General features: G+C 48.9%; 1 protein-coding gene across 1 annotated transcript; it reads left to right on the forward strand.

Annotated features, from left to right (window-relative positions):
- Positions 1–2,002: 2,002 nt before the first annotated feature.
- On the forward strand, positions 2,003–23,473 carry RAPSN (receptor associated protein of the synapse). Its single transcript, XM_083164378.1, has 8 exons — positions 2,003–2,859; positions 10,048–10,386; positions 12,093–12,251; positions 13,415–13,513; positions 14,192–14,314; positions 17,012–17,065; positions 19,069–19,268; positions 22,483–23,473. The coding sequence occupies exons 1-8, from the start codon at positions 2,644–2,646 to the stop codon at positions 22,553–22,555; spliced, it is 1,263 nt and encodes a 420-aa protein (XP_083020504.1). The 5' UTR covers positions 2,003–2,643; the 3' UTR covers positions 22,556–23,473.
- Positions 23,474–24,031: the final 558 nt, after the last annotated feature.

Below are 24,031 nucleotides of genomic sequence, written 5' to 3' on the forward strand. Positions count from 1 at the left end.
TGGTAAGATTATTTGTCTTACAAGCAGAAAATTTAACATTTTACAAATCGCTAAATTTTCCATTTTTTCACGATATTTTGGTATTTTTCACAAAAAAACACAGACTGTATCGACCCAAATTTACCACTAATTTGAAGTACAATGTGTCACGAAAAAACAATCTCAAAATCACTGGGATAAGTAAAAGCAAAAAAAAGTTATCCCCACTTAAGTGAGACATGTCAGATTTGAAAAAAAGGGCTCTGTCAGGAACGCAAAAACTGGCTCTGTCAGGAAGGGGTTAATAGTCCAGTATATGGGCCATACTAAAACATGGAGAAAGTGTCTCCCGTAACATACGTGATTGGTCATACATAAATAATACAATACATACCCAATACAAATACAATAGTCCAAAGTACAATAAAATACATTTACATTACCCATTCAAGAATAAAGATATGCATATAGATATATATATGGTTGCGCCATTCCACGTTCATAATTCTGGTTTTTCAAGGTGTCTATATCTCAGGTGTTTTCTATTACCACCCGGCGACCTCGCTACGCTGTTTCAGGAAACCCGTTCTCTCACTTCCGGGTCCTGAGACGCATCATAATGGACATCCTGGTATGGTGGAACGCAGGTGACTTCCGGCCTACGGAACGTGGCTTCCGGCCGCTCAGATTTGCGGTCCCCTTATACTATGTAGCCGATATATGGTTCCGCTCTATTCAATAATTCTATTTGGCCGGTTTGAACTCCATATCAAAGGCGATAATGACATACAACAAAAACATAAAAAATTATTTAAAAACAACTACGATAGAATAAATGGTTAAAAGTATTTAATACCTAGTTTTACAAAAAACACTTAAGTTCAAATCCCACATTCATTCCGTGGGGTTCAATGGTTTTAAGGGTGCAGATAGTACGCATTTCAAGTTGAGACAACCTTTTGTCCCTATCATTCACCCTCCAGTTGCCAGGAACCAGCTTTATACCACATAAATTAACCATATGTTTAACATCCCCGTCATGCATTTTCTTAAAGTGTAAGGATACGTTGTGTGATTCTACTCCTTTTGCGATATTCCGACAGTGTTCAGACAATCTAACTTTTATTTGTCGGATTGTCTTCCCTATATACTGTTTGTTACAGGATCATTCTAACAAATATACACCGTATTTGGAATTGCAGGTAATAACATCTTCAATATCATGCATTTGGTTATTATGTGCTGATTTGTATTGTTGTATTTTCCTTTAACGGCCCGGCACATACTGCAACTTCCGCAGGGATAGAAGCCCTTTGGTTTTATTTGGTTAAGAGGATTGGGGGTATTTATGGCACTCCTCACCAATTTATTTTTCAAATTTTGAGCTTTCCGATAAATGAAAGTGGGCTTTTCTTTTACATATTTATTTAGTATTGGGTCGCTCCTCAATATGCCCCAATGTTTATTAAAAATACGTTCAATCTGCATTGACTGACTTGTATATTTAGTTACAAAGCAGACGCCCAAGTCTTTCTGTTTAGTTTGGGCTACTTCTCCTCCTGTAACTCGTCTTTGTGTTATCGCGAATGAACCACTGGCCCTAGCCTTGGAAACCAGTCCCTTGGTCATATCCTTTTTGTAAAAATTGTTTGCTCAGTCTATCAGCATGCACTTGATAAACCTCTAAGTCCGTGCAGTTGAGGGTCTGTGATGTCCGTGCCGAGATGACCGGCAGGGTCAGACTTTTGCAAAGACTAGGAAAATAATTTGATGGTTCGTGAATTACATACGTACAGAATTGCGGGTGAATGCAGATCCTTTCGCAATTCACTTGCAGAGTTGCACGTGGGGGGGGGGGGGGGTGTTCTAGGTTTTTCTGGGCGGCGGCTATCTACTCGCAGTCATCAGCAAATTTTCAGATGAGCAATCAGATCAGAATCGGGACCATAACGGCGACCTACTGCATTCTTCGTAATATCATATGGATAGCGTCTACTCTACGCCTCTTAATTGTCTCCACAGTAGTCTGGATGCAGAAAGAAATGTAGCAGGCGGTTACAGAGGACGGTTAATGGGCTGGGAAGATATGAATGTGATCTGTCATCTTAGCCCGTGAAATTCCTGCTGCCTCTCTGGTTGATCATTTGTCTGTCTTGGGGATATTTTTATACAGCTTCTCTCCTTGGGGAGGGGTGGTCTGTGGCATGGTGTAGTGGTAGAGATGGGATACAGGCCCTTTTTTAAATTTGGATCTTACTGCATGTTTCTGTTAATGGGTAGAGGGGTGGGCTTTGTGGTGCTTTCTCCCTCGCTGACCTTGAGTCACTAGCACTGGCATTCCTTTGAAGAGACAAGCCTGGGATTGGCAGGCAACAGCTGTGCCCAGCCGTGGGGGCTGGGGACAATTCTGGCTGCCTCTCACAACCAAGGCGTGTGCGTTCTCACTTCCAAGCTGAGCTACCTGTGTGCCTTCTTACTACGGTTCTCGCGCCTGTTGAGTTGCACGTCAAAATTACAAGTTCCCTTCTGGAGATTTTTATGCCACCTGGGTGGTTTCTACACCCTCCGTAGGAAAGTATGGACATCCCCGGCCTGTAATATCATCCATGTTCTGTCATCTGGCTTTTGCGTTCCAGACTAGTGGTTTTGCATTCACAGGATTTTATGAACCTTCTGGGTGACAAGAAGATGGGTCAGGACCAAACCAAACAGCAGATCCAAAAAGGACTACAGCTCTATCAGTCTAATCAGACAGAAAAGGCTTTACAGGTTTGGACTAAAGTGTTGGAGAAGACCACTGATGCTGCTGGCAAATTCCGGGTCCTTGGGTGCCTGATAACAGCCCACTCTGAGATGGGAAGGTATAAGGACATGCTAAAGGTAACTACACGCTGACTGACTTGTTCATTAGAAACCATATACGTATTGATTGTATGGGGCCCAGAAAATGACATGACTGAAAATACACATAGATTGGTTTCTGTAAGATGACAAGTGCATGATGGGCTTCTGCTAATTGTGGGCCCGCAGGTAAATATTACCTCAGTGCAGTGCATGATGGGCTTCTGCCAATAGTGGGCCCGCAGGTAAATATTACCTTGGTGCAGTGCATGATGGGCTTCTGCCAATTGTGGGCCTGGAGGTAAATATTACCTTGGTACAGTGCATGATGGGCTTCTGCCAATTGTGGGCCCGCAGGTAAATATTACCTTGGTGCAGTGCATGATGGGCTCCCCCAATTGTGGCTGCAGATAAATATTACCTTAGTGCAGTGTATGATGGGCTCCCCCAATTGTGGCTGGAGGTAAATATTACCTTGGTGCAGTGCATGATGGGCTTCCCCCAATTGTGGCCTCAGGTAAATATTACCTCAGTGCAGTGCACGATGGGCTTCCCCCAATTGTGGCTGCAGGTAAATATTACCTCAGTGCAGTGCATGATGGGCTTCTGCCAATTGTGGCCTCAGGTAAATATTACCTCAGTGCAGTGCATGATGGGCTTCTGCCAATTGTGGGCCCGCAGGTAAATATTACCTCAGTGCAGTGCATGATGGGCTTCTGCCAATTGTGGCCTCAGGTAAATATTACCTTAGTGCAGTGCATGATGGGCTCCCCCAATTGTGGCTGCAGGAAAATAATACCTCAGTGCAGTGGAAAATAATACCTCAGTGCAGTGCATGATGGGCTCCCCCCAATTGTGGCTGCAGGTAAATATTACCTCAGTGCAGTGCATGATGGGCTTCTGCCAATTGTGGCCTCAGGTAAATATTACCTCAGTGCAGTGCATGATGAGCTCCCCCAATTGTGGCTGCGGGTAAATATTACCTCAGTGCAGTGCATGATGAGCTCCCCCAATTGGGGCTGCAGGTAAATATTACCTCAGTGCAGTGCATGATGGGCTTCCCCCAATTGTGGCTGCAGGTAAATATTACCTCAGTGCAGTGCATGATGGGCTCCCCCAATTGTGGCTGCAGGTAAATAATACCTTGGTGCAGTGCATGATGGGCTCCTCCAATTGTGGCTGCGGGTAAATATTACCTCAGTGCAGTGCATGATGGGCTCCCCCAATTGTGGCTGCAGGTAAATAATACCTCAGTGCAGTGCATGATGGGCTCCCCCCAATTGTGGCTGCAGGTAAATATTACCTCAGTGCAGTGCATGATGGGCTCCCCCCAATTGTGGCTGCAGGTAAATATTACCTCAGTGCAGTGCATGATGGGCTCCCCCAATTGTGGCTGCAGGTAAATATTACCTCAGTGCAGTGCATGATGGGCTCCCCCAATTGTGGCTGCGGGTAAATATTACCTCAGTGCAGTGCATGATGGGCTCCCCCAATTGTGGCTGCAGGTAAATAATACCTCAGTGCAGTGCATGATGGGCTCCCCCCAATTGTGGCTGCAGGTAAATATTACCTCAGTGCAGTGCATGATGGGCTCCCCCAATTGTGGCTGCAGGTAAATATTACCTCAGTGCAGTGCATGATGGGCTCCCCCAATTGTGGCTGCAGGTAAATATTACCTCAGTGCAGTGCATGATGGGCTCCCCCAATTGTGGCTGCAGGTAAATAGTACCTTGGTGTTTGCATTATACATTATGACACTCTACATACATTGAAAGAGCTATAATACAATAACAGTTTAGTACATAGACAATTTGCACACACACAGATTTCTGTGCAATTATCAGATCAATTATGACTAAGGTCCTATTTATCGAGTATTTTCCTATTGTAGAAAAAGCTATTTATTAATTATTTTATAAATTGTAGATATGTACTAACATCGTACTGCAGGAGAGATCTGCGGGAGGATAATTAGCAATGCAAACCAAAGGCACCATTATTATCAAAGCTTGTAGAAGTTTGGCCCTGTTAGTTTATGCCACACTTTACGCCTAAGGAGGTATACTCGCAGGATCCCAACTGACGGGCTTTTCTCCCTTGTGGAGGTCCATAACCCCCATAGAGGGAGAATAGAAACTGTGGCGAGGACAGCAAAGTTCGAGTCCGCAATGTGGGGAGCGCGGCGTTCCCACAAGGGGCTTCATTGTGCTCAGGGCCGGCAACAGAAATCTTGGGGCCCCATACACTAATCTGGGGGCCCTCACCCCCTCAAGCACTAGTAGTTGTGTGGAGCAGGGAGGAATGGTGGGCATATTGGTGGCAAGGAGTCCCATATAATTGCTGCCCCAGCGCAGATAGTCTCACTTCTGAATTGACAACTAATACACATTATGCCACAAATCGTGATGCCTACTACATATTATACCACACACCTTAATGCCCATTAGACAATTGATGTTACGCACCATGGCAACCGCCGCACGATGATGATGCTAACCAGGGTTGCATCACCTTTCAAGTGGCGTGAGTTAAGGTGCTTGGTGTTACACGCGTTTCCATAGTAACCGACAGGGTAGGATGACGTCATCAGCGGGCGCATCCACTCTGTACGGATGATGCGGGGGCGGTGTTCTCACTGGTGCTGGTATGATAAAGGTATGTGATTTTCACCCGTGTATTATCCTGATGACGATGTGGTAAAATACATCGAAAACATTTGAACTTCAACTGCATGATTTCCTTCTTTCTTATCCATGTGCGGCCTTTGTGGAGTGTATGTGTGTGTATATATATATATATATATATATATATATATATATATATACACACACACACGTGTGTGACCAAATTCAGATATTTACTGCCAGTTTGAAGCCATACGTCCTTAGAGACCAATTCAAGTGCAGTATGTTAAATCAAAGCATTGACAAGAGACTGCTATCCAGACCTGAGCTAACACTAGACACGGCCCCGAGAAGCAGCAGTAGAGACCCAAAGTGCACCCCACATATAAAGATTTCTCACCTTAGATGCTGATGTTTATAATGAGCACCCACAATGGTCTGGGGACATCCGGGACACGCAGCTCTTGGCTGCCGCGCAAACAGCCTGTGGACGCTCCGCAGGGACACGCAGCTTCCGGCCGCTGCTTAGATACACTGACAGCACCGGCTCATGTCAGTGTGTGTAAGCGCCGGCGGCCGGAAGCTGCGTGTCCCGGCGTACCGTCCACAGGCTGTTTGCGCGGCAGCCAAGAGCTGCGTGTCCCGGCGAATGTCCCCAGGCAGCCCCCATGTACTGCAGGCTCAATTGTCTCAGCGGCACCACAGCCACGCTAACAGTCAGAGGATGAGTGGCCTGGCGGCCAAGCGGGGGCTGAACTTGGGGCCCCTCTGATACTCGGGGCCCGTCACAGCTGTACCCTTTGACCCACCCTGTCGCCGGGCCTGATTGTGCTCGCCCCCCTGTCGGAGTACAGGCGGAATTCTGACTGTCGCCATAACACCTCCCTCACAGGAGAGGGATCTTCTGACTCCTCTCCTGCAGCTTGCACTCACTTCCTAAACCGATGGTTTTTTTAAAGTAAGGGGTGCAACGGAAATAACTTCCACTATGAGTAGACGTGCCAGGACTGCTATGCGATCTGCATCTCTGTTATGCAAGGAAGTTCTTAAAGGGATACGGTCACCCAATGTGTATTGTAAATAAAGCACATTAATTAGTATATCTCGTCAAACAACATCAGGTATTGTACTGCATATGTACAGAAAAGTCTGTTCTTACTGTTTTATTTGTGCACTTGCAGCTGTTTCTTTCTTTTTCACTGTTGCTCCTTTTTCAGCAGGCAGCGAGTAATGGATACTGGGCCTAATTCAGATGTGGTTGTTTTCTCACGATTGCTGTTGCTATCTTTCGCTGTTCACAATTATATGCTGCATAGCAAAGCATTCGCATTTCTGCGATGCGATGGTAATATTTTGTAATGAGACTCCACACTGAACCTGGTGTCTCCCGCAAGATGCTGGAGGGTAGGCAATTATGACGAACAGCCAGCAAAGTCTGCTGCCTGCTTCCCATCAGATTCTTTCTGTCATTTTCTAGGATTCCACAGAAAATTGGTAGTTACAGTCTGTGGGCACCACCACCACCCACAATCTCACACTAGCCAACCAGAAAGCAGCAACTGAGGCAGGAGCCTGCAAATCTCTGGGCTAGTGTGAAACTGACAAGTTCTGCGTAAAAAGTGCAATTGTTTACCCCAGGAGATGGCACCGCTAGTGAGTGTTAATGATGGCCATAGTCCATTAATGTGTACCCTAGTGTGTATGTGTTGCCAGACATTTTACGATCCAGCTGTTCGGCCTGATTGTAATCACCGTCTCATCCTCTATCATCTTTTAAACACTTTAATTCCTCTGACAGTTGGCAAACAAACAGTCATCGATCCTTATGTAAAATGAATGCTCATTTAATGGGGAAAAAAAACCCCCAAAACACCAAAATGTTGTGTATGTCCCGTTTTGGTCCTTCATCAGTTTTAATTAAGTTGTTCCCCATAAATAAGTTGCTAACAAAAAAAAAAAACCTAAGACTTGTTATAAAATGCTGCTTTTATTCCCTTTAAGACTATAAACCAGGGGTGGGGAACCTTTTTTGTGCCAAGGGCCGTTTGTATGGGGAAAAAATCCTTCGGGGCCATATGTAAAAATTTCTCTTATACATTGTCCTGCTGCAGCCGTCCCACGCTCCGGCGGCTCCCGCTGAATAGGACTGACAGTCTCCGGCTACTGTTGATTAAGAGGAATCTCGCGAGAACTACCGACCTCTAGTGAGAATTCCCCTGTACATGACTCCCAGCAAAGCTGCCAGGCGGGTGGGAGGGCCACTCAGACCGGCTACAGGGGCCGCATACGGCCCCCCGGGCCTGAGGTTCCCCACCCCTGCGTATAAACCATCATTTGGTATTGAGGTCAGTATTTATATATAAGTGTCATACTGATGAGTATTTCCTGTCAGGGCTCAGGTAACAGGTGGACACCTGCTGTGGAAGTAGTGAGCCAGTGGAGGATTTTGGGAGTTTGAAACTGGGGGGCTTGATGTAGTGGGGTTGCATATATCGACACTTGGAACTGAGGACACAGCTAGGGAGAGTGTTGACATTACTCTAATCAGAGTCTATACCCAACGGTGATCTTCTCCGGGGACCCCGGCAAGGGGATATGGGTTTTGCTGCAACCGGTGGGCAGATCAGAGCCCTCTGACAGAGTCCTATGTACCTATTTGTACCTGGGACTACTTGGTAGGTATCAATGATATGAGTATCAATGGTTCTGGGTTGGTCTGGGAACCGATGGTACTAGGTCACTCAGGGTATCGATAGTGATGGGTTGGTCTCAAGAACCAATGGTTCAAGGTCGGTCTGGGAACCGATGGTGCTGGGTCGGGCTGGGAACCGATGGTGCTGGGTCGGGCTGGGAACCGATGGGTCAGGGTTGGTCTGGGAACCGATGGTACTGGTGTCCTGTGCAGCACTCTGGTGGCCGATGGTAACTCAGGATGCAAGAGATGTTATGGCAGCATATCAGGCAGATGGAAGGGCCAGGGAAAAGCAGTAGCAGGGCAAGGTAACACAGGAGTCAGGTAACCTGGAACCTAGAGCTTAGCCTCTGGGATTTCTCTCAGGAAGAAGACAATTGGTCAATGCACTGGACTGAACAAGACTGACTCCTTTTATCCCTCTCAGTGGTAGCTTATTGGTGGGCCGTCAGGTGGGTCCCAGCAGGGGCTGGGATTGGACCATGGGACCTGAGTCACACGACACATACTGAGCTCCGGTGATTGGAGTGCATGGGTCATCTGACCCAAGGTGTCATGGCGGCACCCATGCAGCCGCACACTGGTGCAGGACGCCATGCCGTCACTACAGATATGAGGTGACAGTGGGACATCATGCCAGCCCGTGGCACTAGCAACGGATCTGCAGCAGAGTACAGATCAACGTGCGTGTCAGTGCCACGTTTCCTGACAGTACCATACAGTTCTATACATTCTAAGGCCAGGGAGACGCGGTACAACGTGTGAGTTATATTTTTAAAGCTTTTTAAAAGCTTGGAGTTTTATTCCCATTCCCATTACTAGCACTCAGCAGCGCTTCCCCACCCCTTCCATTGTCTCTATCTACTTATGCTGGCAAGGTGCCTTCTTGCCACTGGCGTTATATGGATGCAAGGTGTGGGGTGCACACGAGCCCCTGCACCCATATAATCATACTCACCTCTCCGTCAGTCCGATGCCAACAGTGCAGCTGCAAAAATCACTGGATGCTGTGACCATCTTCCTGTGATTCGTGCATGCTCAATAGAGGTGTATTCAGGAACGCAGCATGGACGCCATGTTTCCGGAGACCTTTGCAATGCCAGAGTCTACTGCACCACCCGTGCGCAGGCTCTGATTGGGCCCCATCCTCTCTTAAAGCACCACTGCCTCTTGCCCTGAATTGTCCGCATGCGATGAGCCCTTGTTCAGATCTGATCGCAGTACAAATTTGGTCTCAAAATGGGCAAAACCATGTGCACTGCAGGTGGGGCAGATGTAACATGTGCAGAGAGAGTAAAATTTGGGTGGGGTGTGTTCAAACTGAAATGTAAATTGCAGTGTAAAAATAAAGCAGCCAGTATTTACCCTGCACAGAAACAAAATAACTCACACAAATCTAACTCTCTCTGCACATGTTACATCTGCCCCACCTGCAGTGCACATGGTTTTGCCCATTTTGAGGACACATTTGCCCCGCGATCAGTTCTGAATAAGGGCCACTGTGTGCTGAGCACAAAGCTCCTGACACCCCAAGTGTATGGGGCTTAACTGTGTGTTGTGGGTTCCAAGGCAATAAAGTCAAACTGTACCTGAAAATGAATTGGGACATCCCATGCTGCTGTATAATTTGGACTATTCCATCAACTGTTATCTCTCATGTACCTGGAATGTCAACTACAGTCTTCCAGTACCACAAACCGGTCATGTTTTCATGACTTCTTTAATCATGCACTGTTCAGTTAAACTATTTTGCTGGACCAGTCAATAACCTACCTAGAGATGCTGGAAACAGGAGCGGTTGGTGGTACTTGGGAACCCGAGTAGAGAACCCCTGATTTAGCACATTGTAGCCGACAGTCCTGTGTATGACAGAACGCACATACAGCACACTACATAAATCTGTCATTTTAGTTTGCAGTGATCCAGATAGACACAGCCCGAGAGCTGGAGGACCCGGACTACCTGACGGAGAGCTACCTTAACCTGGCCCGCAGCAACGAGAAGCTGTGCGAGTTCCAGAAGACCATCTCCTACTGCAAGACTTGCCTGAACATGCAGGGAACATCTGTCAGTCTGCAGCTGAATGGACAGGTGTCCCTGAGCCTGGGGAATGCTTACCTCGGCCTCAGCGTGTTTCAGAAGGCCCTGGAATGCTTTGAGAAGGCGCTAAGATATGCTCATAACAATGATGACAAGATGCTGGAGTGTAGGGTCTGCTGCAGCCTTGGGGGACTCTACACACAGCTGAAGGTTAGCAAGCTAGAAATACAGTTTGGTTTATTCCTTGCACATGTGTGTCTGTGGGTGTGTCTATGCGTGCGTGTGCGTGTGTGTATGTGCGTGCAGAGATCACTATCCAGTAGGCTTACCTACTTTTAAGGGTCTTATGTAGAGATTTGCTGAGCGTTCCGAGCGGTGCCAGAACGCTTAGCACACAGCGATGTGGCAGCTGTGTGCTGAGCGATCTGTCAGGGCCAAGGTTCTCCGGTGAGAACACCGGCCCTGACCGATTAATATCTGGCATGCTGGATATTAATCGCCGGGCGATTGCGCCGTGTGAGGCTGTGCGTCGTTATCCCTATGGCCCCTACACACGGATCGATGTAGGGATTTAGGGCGGGATGTATTAAAATACACCGCCGCCCTTCACCTGCTGTCCGCCACGATGCCAGCGCATATGTACTATCATATGCGGCTGGCATCGCGATGCGGTGACGGAGCCCCCCTGCGATACCTGTACTCTGGTGTGCGGGGGGTCTCCATCACCTCCTTGCCGCCTCCTGCTCCCCACACGCCGGGGACAGCTAAGCATGCTGTCCCCGGCGCCTCCTCCTCCCCCCTGCAGCCAGAAGGATGTCCGGTTGCTTCACTAGGGGGAGGAGGGGTTTACCTTCCGGGGTCCAGGAGGACCCTTCAGGAAGGTAAGCCAGAGGGGGGGTCAGCAAGGCGGTGGGTTTGCGTCGGAGGCGGCGGGCGGCGAAAAGAAGCCCATAGGCTTCTATAGGGTATCGCCACACAAAGGTGGCGATACCCTTCAATGCGGTATCGTTTATACATACCGCATTTTCCGTTTGATACATCTCGCCCCTAGAGAGATCGCTTCGAAAATGCCCCTGCATCGATCTGTGCATAGGCCCCATTAGAGACTATCAGCATTTAGGGGGGAGGCGCGGGGCTTTATTTCAATGTCAACATATCCCGTGCCCAGTACCGCAAATACATTGATTTGCTGGTCTCCGAGGAGAAGCGGGGGTAAACTGATGCAATTTGCATAATTTTAGCCCTGTCCCTTCTCCGAAAAGATTCAAATAGCTGTATTCAAACACCGACGCCAGGGCTGTCTGGGGAGGGGGGGGGGGGGGGGGGTAGGCCTGGCAGAATTGCCACCTTCCAATTTTTGGGAGCCTCCCGGCCATTCCGGGAGGATAGGCAACCCTGCTACTAAATAAATTAATTTTCAATAAATATTGCTCCACCTACAGTATATTTGTTTGTTACTTACAAAAACAGTTGAAAATCAATCGCTTTTGTTATAAATTGTGCCACATTGTATGTAGTACCGGCGTATCCGGCGTATCCAGTGTTTGCTCCCAGAGCCAACCCTAGGCGTAGTCAAACTAGGCAAATGCCTAGGGGGTATTTAGTATGCAGCTCATACAACTGAGCCAGCAGCAGTGGGAGCACCAGTGCGGGGCACAGAGACAGTAGGGGCAGCGGCGCGCGGTAACAAAAATGGCCGCCTTCCTTGGAGGCGCTCTGCTGTGCATGCTCAGCCCCAGAAGCTCCTCCTCCATCCGCTGCTGCTGGCTCACTTGCATGACCTTCATGCCCCTCTGTATTAGCCCAGTGTGTCTATGCCTAATGCCGGCTCTGTCTATAACCAATCTATAACCAATTACTAAGGTTGGCTAGTGGCACTGTAATCTCCCATTTAATCGCTGGTATCTTTTCTGCAGGACTTGGAAAAGGCACTTTTCTTTCCATGCAAAGCGGCAGAGCTTGTTAATGACTATGGGAAAGGCTGGAGCCTCAAATACAGAGCAATGAGCCAGTACCACATGGCAGTGGCGTACCGCAAGCTGGCTCGATTAACGGATGCGATGGAGTGTTGTGAGGTATGAGGCACTACAGTTTCTTCCAATTAGTAGGTGTCCACAAATCATGTGTAATTTGCTGCTGCTCCAGTTCTGGCAATGCTTTCCTTTTTCCCAGGCATGAGGTCCTAGAAAAGTACATAGACTAAACAGTGCAGCTGGCTGGGCGGCTGACACTTCTTGTCACAACAGCTGCCTTAACAATCATTCAGTGCTGCAGAGTATTTTCAGTCTTCCCCAGGCTCTTAGGCCACAAGAAACTAGAGTCACTGGATCAGGTGACAAGCCTCAAACACCAGCTAAGTCCCAGGACCTGCATGGTTACTTCATAGTTACCTCCCCTCCTGCATTCTGCAGGAGACTCACTGAAATAGCAGCAATCTCCCTCTCTCCCTCATTAGTCTAGCAATCTCCCTCATGTCACCTACCCCACATTACACTGTTACATCATAGTTACCTCCCCTCCTGCATTCTGCAGGAGACTCCCTGAAATAGCAGCAATCTCCCTCTCTCCCTCATTAGTCTAGCAATCTCCCTCATGTCACCTAGCCCACATTACACTGTTACTTCATAGTTACCTCCCCTCCTGCATTCTGCAGGAGGCTCCCTGACATAGCAGCAATCTCCCTCTCTCCCTCATTAGTCTAGCAATCTCCCTCATGTCACCTAGCCCACATTACACTGTTACTTCATAGTTACTTCCCCTTCTGCATTCTGCAGGAGACTCACTGAAATAGCAGCAATCTCCCTCTCTCCCTCATTAGTGTAGCAATCTCCCTCATGTCACCTAGCCCACATTACACTGTTACATCATAGTTACATCCCCTCCCGCATTCTCCAGGAGACTCCCTGACATAGCAGAAATCTCCCTCTCCCCCTCATTAGTCTAGCAATCTCCCTCATGTCACCTAGCCACACATTACACTGTTACATCATAGTTACCTCCCCTCCTGCATTCTGCAGGAGACTCCCTGACATAGCAGCAATCTCCCTCTCTACCTCATTAGTCTAGCAATCTCCCTCATGTCACCTAGCCCACATTACACTGTTACATCATAGTTACCTCCCCTCCTGCATTCTGCAGGAGACTCCCTGACATAGCAGCAATCTCCCTCTCTCCCTCATTAGTCTAGGACGCTCATTAATGTGCTTTATATTTTTGAATATAATCTCCCGGGTTCTAGGAATCGATGAAGATCGCTTTACAGCACGGAGACCGCCCTCTTCAAGCGCTCTGTCTTCTGTGCTTCGCTGATATCCACAGGAGTCATGGAGACATTGAGGTTAGTATTTGGGTAACTAGTGGAATCTGTTTTTGGGGCGCCCTGCAGGCTTACCGCGCTTTTTACACTGTACAAGTCACCTGTGCCATTTGTATGATTAAGCAATACTCATAGGCCCTTATTCTGATTGAGTCGGACAGCTCAGTGTGCAGACAGACGGTTGATGTTTTGTGTTTGCGCATTTGCAAACGCCTCGCACGTCCGAACACGGAGTGAGGTTCGTGCAGAAAACGATCGGACGGAACCATCCGAGCAGGGGGTGGAGAGGGGCCTGAAGGGCTGTTTGGGCTCATTACCATATGCGTATGCCCCGCGTTTCATGGGCGTTACCATGAAAACGCTGGGCGTGCATATGGTAATCCGGCCGCGACGCACATGTGGGGGGCGGACATATGACATAGCCGGATGCCATCTGCCCGCCCATATCCCTGCTTTCACACGGATAACTGTCCGAGTGGTCTGGAGCACTCAGAGCTGCCTCACCACTCAGTCCATCATTCGATGGTCGGTGACCATCGGAGGATGGGGGAGGTTCCCACAGGCCAGCGAGTGGGTGTTCACATGAAACATCCACTCGCGGTCCAATCACAATGAGGGCCATAGTGCCTCATACCTCTGTCTCTAGTTTCTGGGCTTCGGGACTTATGGAAGATTGTGTTTCTTGTTTCTTGTTCTCAGAAAGCCATACCTCGATACGATTCCTCCATGAGCATCATGACAGAAATCGGGAACCGCCTGGGCCAAAACCAAGTGCTGCTGGGAGTTGCTAAATGTTGGCTGCACCAAAAGGAAATGGACAAGGTATTGTGAGTTTTCCAATAGGAATTCCTGTATTGTTGTCAGTGCCCCGCCCATCTGTATATTCTGATTGCATGCACTGTGGCGGACCAGAGAGAGGACACTGACAACTGCTTGCTGTAACCAAGACGAGTTACAAGACAGCGGTGTAGAATATCCAGTCGGTTGCCTTCGACACTGTTGAGTATCCTCTCCCCACCCCTTCCCTCCTTTGGACTCTGACACCGCTTTCTCATTGCCGCCCTTCTATCCTCTCTCGGGGCCCGATTCAGAGCTGACTGCAGATCACGTGTGGCTGCAATTCATCACGGATTCTCAAGTGTGAAATATGCAAATGCCAGTTTAAGTGTTCCCCTTGTTGGCCACCGCCCAATGGACTTGGCAAACCCTGCGAGACTTACTTTTTATATCTGAGCAATGCTCAAGTGCACTGAAGGATATGAGTTCTCATCATCGGTGCACCATCGCTCAAAACATCAACTGCTCGAGCAGCCCCGCCTGGCTCAAAATCTTCCCACTGTGGCCGCAATGCCGCGGAGAGAATGCAGACGCATGCCGAAATACGCTCATGGCACTCCAAGGCAATCTGTCTCTACCTATACACAATAGGAAATTTTGAGCTCAATATCTCCCAGTGTGTATGGCCGGAAGATGAGTGGAGAATGCTGTTGCGTGCTCCGGCATCGTCGGCAGTCGGCCTGATATGGAAAGTGGTCCACCACTTAGAAAATCGCTTTGCCCGGGTGAAAACTGCTCAGTGTGTATGCACCTCCCCCTTTCTATCTGTCAGTGTTCTTTGGTCCCATTGTCTTCTCACTCCCCCCCACCCCCCCCTACTCTCTCGATGATGTCATCTTTATGCTGATGGGACACAAATCTATTTCTCCCCCCACTGTCCTCTCCCTCCCCCCCCTCATCGTCATCTCTCTCATCTTCTATGTCTTTCTTGAACTATTAACCCTTTCTTAAGCTCAACATTTCTAAAGTGACAGTGACTCACGTTCCTTCTGTCCGCCTGTCCCAGGGCAATGGGTCATTCAGTGCTACTATTATTAACTGTCTCATTTTGTTGCACAATTAGTTTACTGTTCCACTGACCTTTGCCCTTGTACTGTTGCATACGCTGAACCCATGAAGATGAATAAATAATAAGTAAATTAGGTACTCTTTACCTAGCACGGCGCCCATCGCGGCCATCGCGGGCATTGCATGCACTAAAAAATCGCATGCGATGCGACCGATGCGATGACCGCGATTTCCCATAGGGAACAATGTTAAATGGCCCACAGAGGCCAAATAGGCACCCTGAAGTGTGAAATAGCCCCCCCAATTGTTAACGCCACCCCATGATCAACGTCAACCCGAAGCGTGGCGAGCGGCGGCGGTACGCGTCCCCTGACCTTTTCATACCCCCACTATCCACGTTGGCATGGAGTTGAGAATAGAAAGTGTGGCGAGCGCAGCGAGCCACCGAGCCCGAAGCGTGGCGAGCGGACGCGGACACCTTCACAGGTATACGCGTCCCCTCGCGGTCTTCACAGGTGTCCGCGTCCCCTCGCCACGCTTGTGGCTCGCTGCGCTCGCCACACTTTCTATTCTCAACTCCACGCCGACGTGGATAGTGGGGGTCTGAAAAGGTCGGAGGACGCGTACCGCCGCCCCTCGTGGGCTCGCTGCGCTCGCTATGCTTCGGGTTGACGTTTATCGTGGGGTGGCGTTAACAATTGGGGGGGCATTTCGCACTTCAGGGTGCCTATTTGGCCTCTGTGGGCCATTTAACATTGTTCCCTATGGGAAATCGGGTCAATTGGGACATTTAACATTGTTCCCTATGGGAAATCGCGGTCATCGCGTCGGTCGCATCGCATGCGATTTTTTGGTCGCATGCGATGCGACCGACGCAATTTTTTTTTTCCTAACGATGCCCACGATCAAAATCGTGGGCGCGCTGCTAGGTAAAGAGTACCGTAAATTACATTGATATACATGATACGGGTCTGTATGGCATTACCATTATACAATAATACTGTTACACAACATGCTGCGAAATTCACAGCGTTGCGTGTGGATGAAACGCCGCTCGCCCGCGCCCCCCCCCCCCCCCTGCACCTGTGAATCTATGTTTTGCATAAACATCCATTTGCGGCCTTGGGTACAGGGCCAAAGGTGCAGGCAAATCTAAGATTCTCTGGTACCTTAGATATGCATACTGCCTGTACGGGAGCGGGCAGGCATCCGATGACGTCAGCTACACCCCCCCCCCCACCGCGTGCGCATCCGCGTCATGCCCGCATTAGCATAGGAAGCCCAGCATTTTCATGGGAACACCAACAGCCCATCGCCACCTCAACTCGGAAACACCCCCCCCTTCCCCCTGCACAGCTAGTTGCAAACAGGAAGTCGAACTAGCAGTTTGCCGTTCCCGCTCGCACCCAACGCCTGCACAAAACATTGCTCCCCTGTGCGAACGCGCGCGGGGGGGGGCAATCGATTCAGAATAAGGCCCCATATGTGCATGCAGGCAGACCTGGCACATGTCTCCTGCTGTTTGTGCTTCCATTCCCTAGAATTGTGTGCTGGGGAGGGTGGGATCAGCCGGCCGCGTCCTGCATCTGCTCTGTGTATAATCAGGTCAGCTCTGTGTACAGCATAATAAGCCTTTGCTCTCAGTTATCTGCCTAACATGTGTTTAATCTGCAGGCGCTGGACGGTCTCCAGAAAGCTCAGGAGCTGGCAGAAGAGATAGGCAATAAGGTGAGTGAGGCAACAAGGATTAGAGGAGATTTTACCAAGCCCACGTCCATAACCCAGCATGCGTTATATGTGTGATCAGAGTACTTTATAGTCATGTGCTAGGACGTCTGCTTCTTACACCGCTCAACTACAAATACAGCAGCGGAAAAAATATACTGAAAATGTCTATTATATCATACACTTAGGACCTTATTCTGGTACGTTTGCAGCTAGTATGCGCTTGCACAGGAACCGATATTTTTTTAGTGCGCATGTGCATTTCTGAATATGTGCATGTGCAGGGTGCGTGCACGCATTAAACGCACCCACACTCATTACTCGCTCCCATTCCCGACTGCAGGACTTTCTACGGGCTGCACCCACTCTGTGGAATGCCCTCCCAAGCACAATAAGACTCTCCCCCAGTCTCCAAACCTATAAGCGTTCCCTAAAAACTCATCTCTTCAGGCAAGCTTATCAAATTCCAGAACCAGTCATAGAACCTTGCGTTCTGGTGGAATCGATGCAATAAAGAATACAGTATCTATCCTTATGTATCAATGCCTATTTCCCTATAGATTGTAAGCTTGCGAGCAGGGCCCTCCTACATTTTGACTGTCTGTAAATACCCAGTTTTGTTGTATCACTGTCCCCTTTGTAAAGCGCAACGGAATATGCTGCGCTATATAAGAAACTGTTAATAAATAAATAAACATAGCGGGCAGGTGGCGGAGAGGGGCGTGGGGTGCAGTGCAGCCCCATCACCATATGGGAATGCCCGGCATTTCATGGGCGTTCTCATGGTAATGAGGCCGTGCCACGGGTGCGGGGACCGGGCAGCTGACATCACTGGATGTCAGCTGCCCGCCCATTTCCGTCCCAGCATGCACGCATATGTAAGTGACTTGAAAGTCACTTTTATATGCGTGCACCTCCGCTGCGAAGGGGGGGGGGGGCGGCTGGCCCGGACGGGGTTTGATGGACTCGCAAGTCTGCAAATTTTCAGCCTCACACTGTCCCTTGTGTTGTTTTTCCTCTCACCGTCCCTTCTACCCCCTTCTATACAGTGGATTCGGCATGAAAAGCCGGCGGTCGGGATCCCGGCGTTCAAAATCCCGACGCCGGAATCCCGAACGCCGAAATCCCGACAAGGGGGGGACGTGGATCGCCCCCCCTGCGGGCTCGCTGCACACGCCACGCAGCGGGCCCGGTGCCTTGCTACGCTCGGCACACTAATTTATTCTCCCTCCGAGGGTGTCGTGGACACCCACGGGGGGAGAAAGTGTCGGGATTTTGGCGTTCGGGATTCCGGCGTCGGGATTTTGAACGCCGGGATGCCGACCGCCGGGATTTAAACTGCATCCCTATACAGTATCTTGTACCTCCAGGGCTGCCATCAGGAATTTTGGGGCCCGGGACTCATTTCCAGTCTCGCCCTCCTCATGACTTACCGTATCCCATCTCCTGCTCCCCCATCTCCTCTTCCGCTGAGTTGCAGCCCGGAGGTCCCAGAGCGCAGGTTTCTTCAACTTAGGATGCCGGTGACCAATTAAAATGCAGCACCTGCTGGTGAGCCAATCAGAGCTCGCGTACCGGCAGCCGCTCTGATTGGCTCAAAAGCCAGTGCAGCATTTTAATTGGCCACTGGCGTCCTGGGTTAAATAAGCCTGCGCTCCGGGACCTGCTTTGTTCAATGCACTGAGTGCAGTGCAGCGGAGGCATCCGGGGGAGTTGCAGTGGGCAAAATGAGCTGCCCAGGCCCTTCCAGAGGCCGGGGCCCGGGTCAGCTGTACCCACAGCACCCCCCTATTGGCGGCCATGTGTACCTCCTACTTATCAGTTTGTCTTATTTTGTTGGAAATGCAGAATTATTTCCCGGCAGGTGTCAGGTGATTGCTCTCTACATCTGAGAACTATTCTGTAATCCTCAGTGGCCACAGTGTGGCGCCGTGGAGCCATGTCACATAATGTAGCCCAGAGGCCGGGATGTTGCGCCGCTTATCTTCTTTGCTATCTCTCCGTAGCTCTGCCTGTTGAAGGTCCACTGTCTGAGTGAGATTGTCTATCGGACAAGGCAGCAACAACGTGAACTGCGAGCGCACGTTGTCCGATTCCACGAGTGTGTGGAGGAGATGGAGTTGTATTGTGGGATGTGTGGAGAGTCCATTGGAGAAAAGAATAGCCAGCTTCAGGCATTGCCCTGCTCGCACGTCTTCCACCTCCGGTAAGCTCAGCACTGATTGGCTACACCAGGGCTGGGCAATTGCGGCCCTCCAGATGTTGATGAACTACACATCCCAGGATGCTTTGCATTAGTTTTGCTATGTGGCCATGCTGAAACTCATGCAAGGCATGCTGGGATGTGTAGTTCATCAACATCTGGAGGGCCGCAATTGCCCAGCCCTGGGCTACACAGACTGCAAGGTGACCGCATTGATCTTGCCTGCACTCTGCCAGCCAGAAGCAACGCCCGTGGCATGGCGGCAGTACTGCCTACAGAGCCCTTGTGCTTTGTGGTGGCATCAGTTGCCCACCCTTAGTTATGGTTCTGTAATACAGTGTATGGCTACATGATGGACCTGATTGTAATCTCATTGGTCCCTGGACACTGGGCATCCCCATGGGAACGCAGACGGGCACCTGCCGTCTGCCCAGTTCTTGGACCAGGATGCCGTAAATCTAATTCAGCCCAGAGTGACTAAAGGTGCATACAAGCGGAACGATGCCGGAAGCGTTTCAACGTCATTCATGATGCGCGTACCGATGGTCTATGATCTTCCTGCATGCAGGAAGATCATAGACCAATCTTTTGTGAACTGTATCAAATCGTTCCGTGTGTGCGATGAATGATTTGATACACTCGTCAACGATGTTGGAGCGCTTGTGGCATCGTTCCGTGTGTGTGCAGTTCTCGGACCAGGACGCGGCAAGTCAATGTCAGCCCAGACGGACTAAAGGTGCATACACACGGAACAATGCCGGAAGCGTTCCGCCATCGTTCACGAGTGTATAAAATCATTAATTGTACACTCGAAACGATTTGATACACTTCATAAAAGATTGGTCTATGATCTTCCTGCATACAGGGAAGATCATAGACCATCGTTAACAATCGGCGGGTACGCGCATCCTTAACGATGCACTGAACGATTGGTTGTCCCCATTGACCTGAAACGCCCACATTGTCCTCCAATGTAAAGAAATGGTAAATCTTTGGTCATCAGCCACGGTAGCACACACACTGCCCAATGCACTCAATTTCCAATGTAAAAATATTGCATTGGACAGACATGATGGGCGAGTTGGCATGATCAGACGATCCACATGTTTGGATCGGTTGTCAACACACTGGTCAATTTTCTTGGTGACCCACCGATATCAAGGATCACACAGATAATTGTTTAATGTATGCCCAGCGTAAGATTTAAAAGCAGTAAGTTGATCAGTTAACACTTTTAAAATACCTGTACTTCAACATTAAAACTTAGAAGGAGGATGGGTACAAACCAGACCCCCCCCCCCCACTCAGTTTTCACAAACTTTGTTTCAATTGCTCCCTAAGCATTTCCCATTTCTAAGGCTCATCGTTATCTAACGTCAATGAAAGTACTTTATACATTTGCTCCCCATATTATCTATAGTAGAAAGATATGAGAAAGATAAGTTCATAAATTGTTCAAAAACAGACATTTCTGAAAAGAGGTTATAAACTGCTACAACCAGATCTATTCCAGTTTATTAAATCCCCAGAGAGAAAGAGAGATGAGAATCAGAAGCTGTCCAAGTGTAACAGAGATTCATCTCATGTCAATTCAATCCCACTTCTAACACCATTAGAGAGATTTATAAAACAATAAAAAGGGCATTATCTCCACCAAAATAGACCACAACCTTGGTTATATGAGTCGTAACACACAACTGCATCCAACTGCAACAAATAAAAAATTAGTTAGCAGATCTCAAGACCTAAAGATCCGTACACATGGTGCAATATGGTCGCTGTGCAATTTTGGCTTAATATCTCTCAGTAACATATTGCTCAGTGTATCGTTTTCATCAGCGACCAGCAATTTTGGCTGAAAATTGCAAGCAATTCTACGTTACCTCATTTTGGCTAGAAGTCGTTGGTCGCTGGTTCACAGGTAGTCAGGTGGTGCACAGGTGTAGTCAGGTGGTGCACAGGTATAGTCAGGTGGTGCACAGGTGTAGTCAGGTGGTGCACAGGTGTAGTCAGGTGGTGCACAGGTGTAGTCAGGTGGTGCACAGGTGTAGTCAGGTGGTGCACAGGTATAGTCAGGTGGTTCACAGGTATAGTCAGGTGGTGCACAGGTGTAGTCAGGTGGTGCACAGGTATAGTCAGGTGGTGCACAGGTATAGTCAGGTGGTGCACAGGTGTAGTCAGGTGGTGCACAGGTATAGTCAGGTGGTGCACAGGTATAGTCAGGTGGTGCACAGGTATAGTCAGGTGGTGCACAGGTGTAGTCAGGTGGTGCACAGGTGTAGTCAGGTGGTGCACAGGTGTAGTCAGGTGGTGCACAGGTGTAGTCAGGTGGTGCACAGGTGTAGTCAGGTGCTGCACAGGTGTAGTCAGGTGCTGCACAGTGCATTGTGCACCAGCGACCAGCAATTTGTAGCCATAATCGGAGGAGCGTGTTCCTGCGACCAGCGACCATTAAGGGCTGGCTGCGGGAGCGCGCTCATAGTGATCTACTGTATCTCCCACAACACAGAAACACACACTGGCGATATGGTCGTTCATTGACCCTTTAGCCAGCGATAATGGCTGAAATCTCCCCGTGTGTGTAGGGCTTTAGATATTGCTAGAAACCATGGGTGCTCCGGGGCCCAAGCACCCATGGAAACTAGTAAAGGAGCACCCACGGCATGGGCCACGGCAGCGGGGTCCCAGCAGTGGATATGCGGTCAGCAGCAGGGTCCCTGCGGCGGATGGGAACTAGTAGCGGTATTAATACAGCTGTTGCTAGGATCCCAGATCCCGGACCCCGACAGTTAACCAAAGTGAATGACTGTGCAGTGCAGGATGATATAAAGCCATGGGCAGCATACTAGGGATGGACATCGGAAGCCCACCGCCATCAAATGATGGCTGGGCATCCAGCATCAAATCTTTCAATGCGATGATCAGTGACCATCGCATCAATAGTATTCGATAGAAAAAAAAAGTATTCATATGATTTGCGTATGCGCAAATATCTTCAGCATGGCTGGCCGGAAGGGCCTAAATCACTGCTGCATGGCCACAAGGGGGCGGGACCATCAAATGTTTACCATTCGATGGCGGAAAATATCGGAATGCCGCCATTGAGTGGTAAAACTATGGAAAAGCTGCAAGATGGATGGGCAGCAAATAAAGTAACCCGAGGGTGGAAATGCCTTGGACTATTATTAGAATAATCCCTATCCCTATTCTATTCTAGGTGTCTCCAAACCAACGGCTCCCGCGGTTGTCCTAACTGCCGACGCTCTTCTGTGAAACCAGGCTTTGTGTGAGGGACAGGTGCTCCGGGTGGAAGCGATACAGTATTGCCCTGTATTCCAGGACCAGTTGGGAAAGGAGCAGCTGGACAAATGTTCTCATGAGTGGTCTTGGTTCCCAGGCGTGTGTGGTCTACGGACTAAGACGCTAGGTGCTCACTGCAGCTGACATGGCTCTGTCACGTGTGACATGTACGTGACATGGGAAGTGGTCGGATACACTGCAACATGTATGAGCAGGGCTAGATTATTTTATTTTCATTTAATTTTTTAAGTCTATTTTATACTTCAAGGCAGTCTAATAACAGTAACGTCTGGATGGAGAAAGCGCTTGATTACATTTTTATAAAACTCTGCTTTCCAAATGCAAGAACTCGGTTCTATATATGTGGCTTAGCTAGTCCATGGTGTGCCTATTGCTGTTGAACTACAAGTCCCAGCATGAGGTGCGTGGAAAACCAGCTTAGTATGGTATGACTGGTATAATATTTTTCTCTGTTTCAACCACTTCATTTCTCAGTAATCTTCTGCACTGTAATGTGTGGTTGCTGCAGTAAACTGTCCTCGTTGTTGTTACTTTTATGTAACAACAGTGTTATCCTGCCTACATAATGGATCAATATGGACTCTGCTTCTCCTAGGAAGGGGAGGGATTACAGTCTGGTCAGCCAGATGACCACATGTCTACGGAACCTGAAACGGACAGAAACGATTGGCTCATGTCTGATTTATTCCATGCTACTACGGGGTTTGTGGACGGTATAACTGTTTGTTGTCCTCACACGCATTACTGCGAGGCTGTTCCGTGTATCCAGATCTCTTGCAAGGAGACTTTCATTTCAATGAACCTACCTCCCTCTGTAAATACAGTACGACTTGTTTTGTTTTGGTGTTTCTGTATAAAAGCAGCGCTCCATGCCTGCATGTTCATTGCTCTCTTGTTTATTTTCACGGGTTTACTTAAAGGGTCGAAAAACACACAAATGAGTGTATCCATTGTAGACCAGCAGGGCCGCCAAGAGCAGCCATGGGCCTGGGTACTGCAAGACCAAGTCTAGGGGAAGTAGCCACAGCTCCTAGAAAAACAAATGCGTAAGGGCACCAGAGGCTGCACAGGGGGGAAGGAGGGAGGGGGGGGGGCATTCATCCCTCTCAAACAATGTCTCCCCCTGCCAGACCCACCCAACAAGCTCGGGTCCAGGTGACTAGTACCCACTTGCCACCTCTCTGTCCCCGTATAGACCAATCACATGTCAATCTCCACTGGGAAAGCACACACAGACCTTATACTGTCTCACCTAATGGTAGGAACGACCACCAATGAGTTAACCTTTGATGGTCTCCATCGATGGTGTTATCGGTACTTAGCATCGATGACATGATAGCATGTCAAGTGACTATAAATTATCTATCTACTCCTCTCCTCTATGAGATGAAGTCTCGCCACTGACCATATGATGCCACTCAATGAACCAAATTACTCCTCTGTGT

The sequence above is a fragment of the Crinia signifera genome, chromosome 11, assembly GCF_055691185.1.
Source record: "Crinia signifera chromosome 11, ASM5569118v1, whole genome shotgun sequence".
In the NCBI taxonomy this organism is placed as follows: Eukaryota; Metazoa; Chordata; class Amphibia; order Anura; family Myobatrachidae; genus Crinia; species Crinia signifera.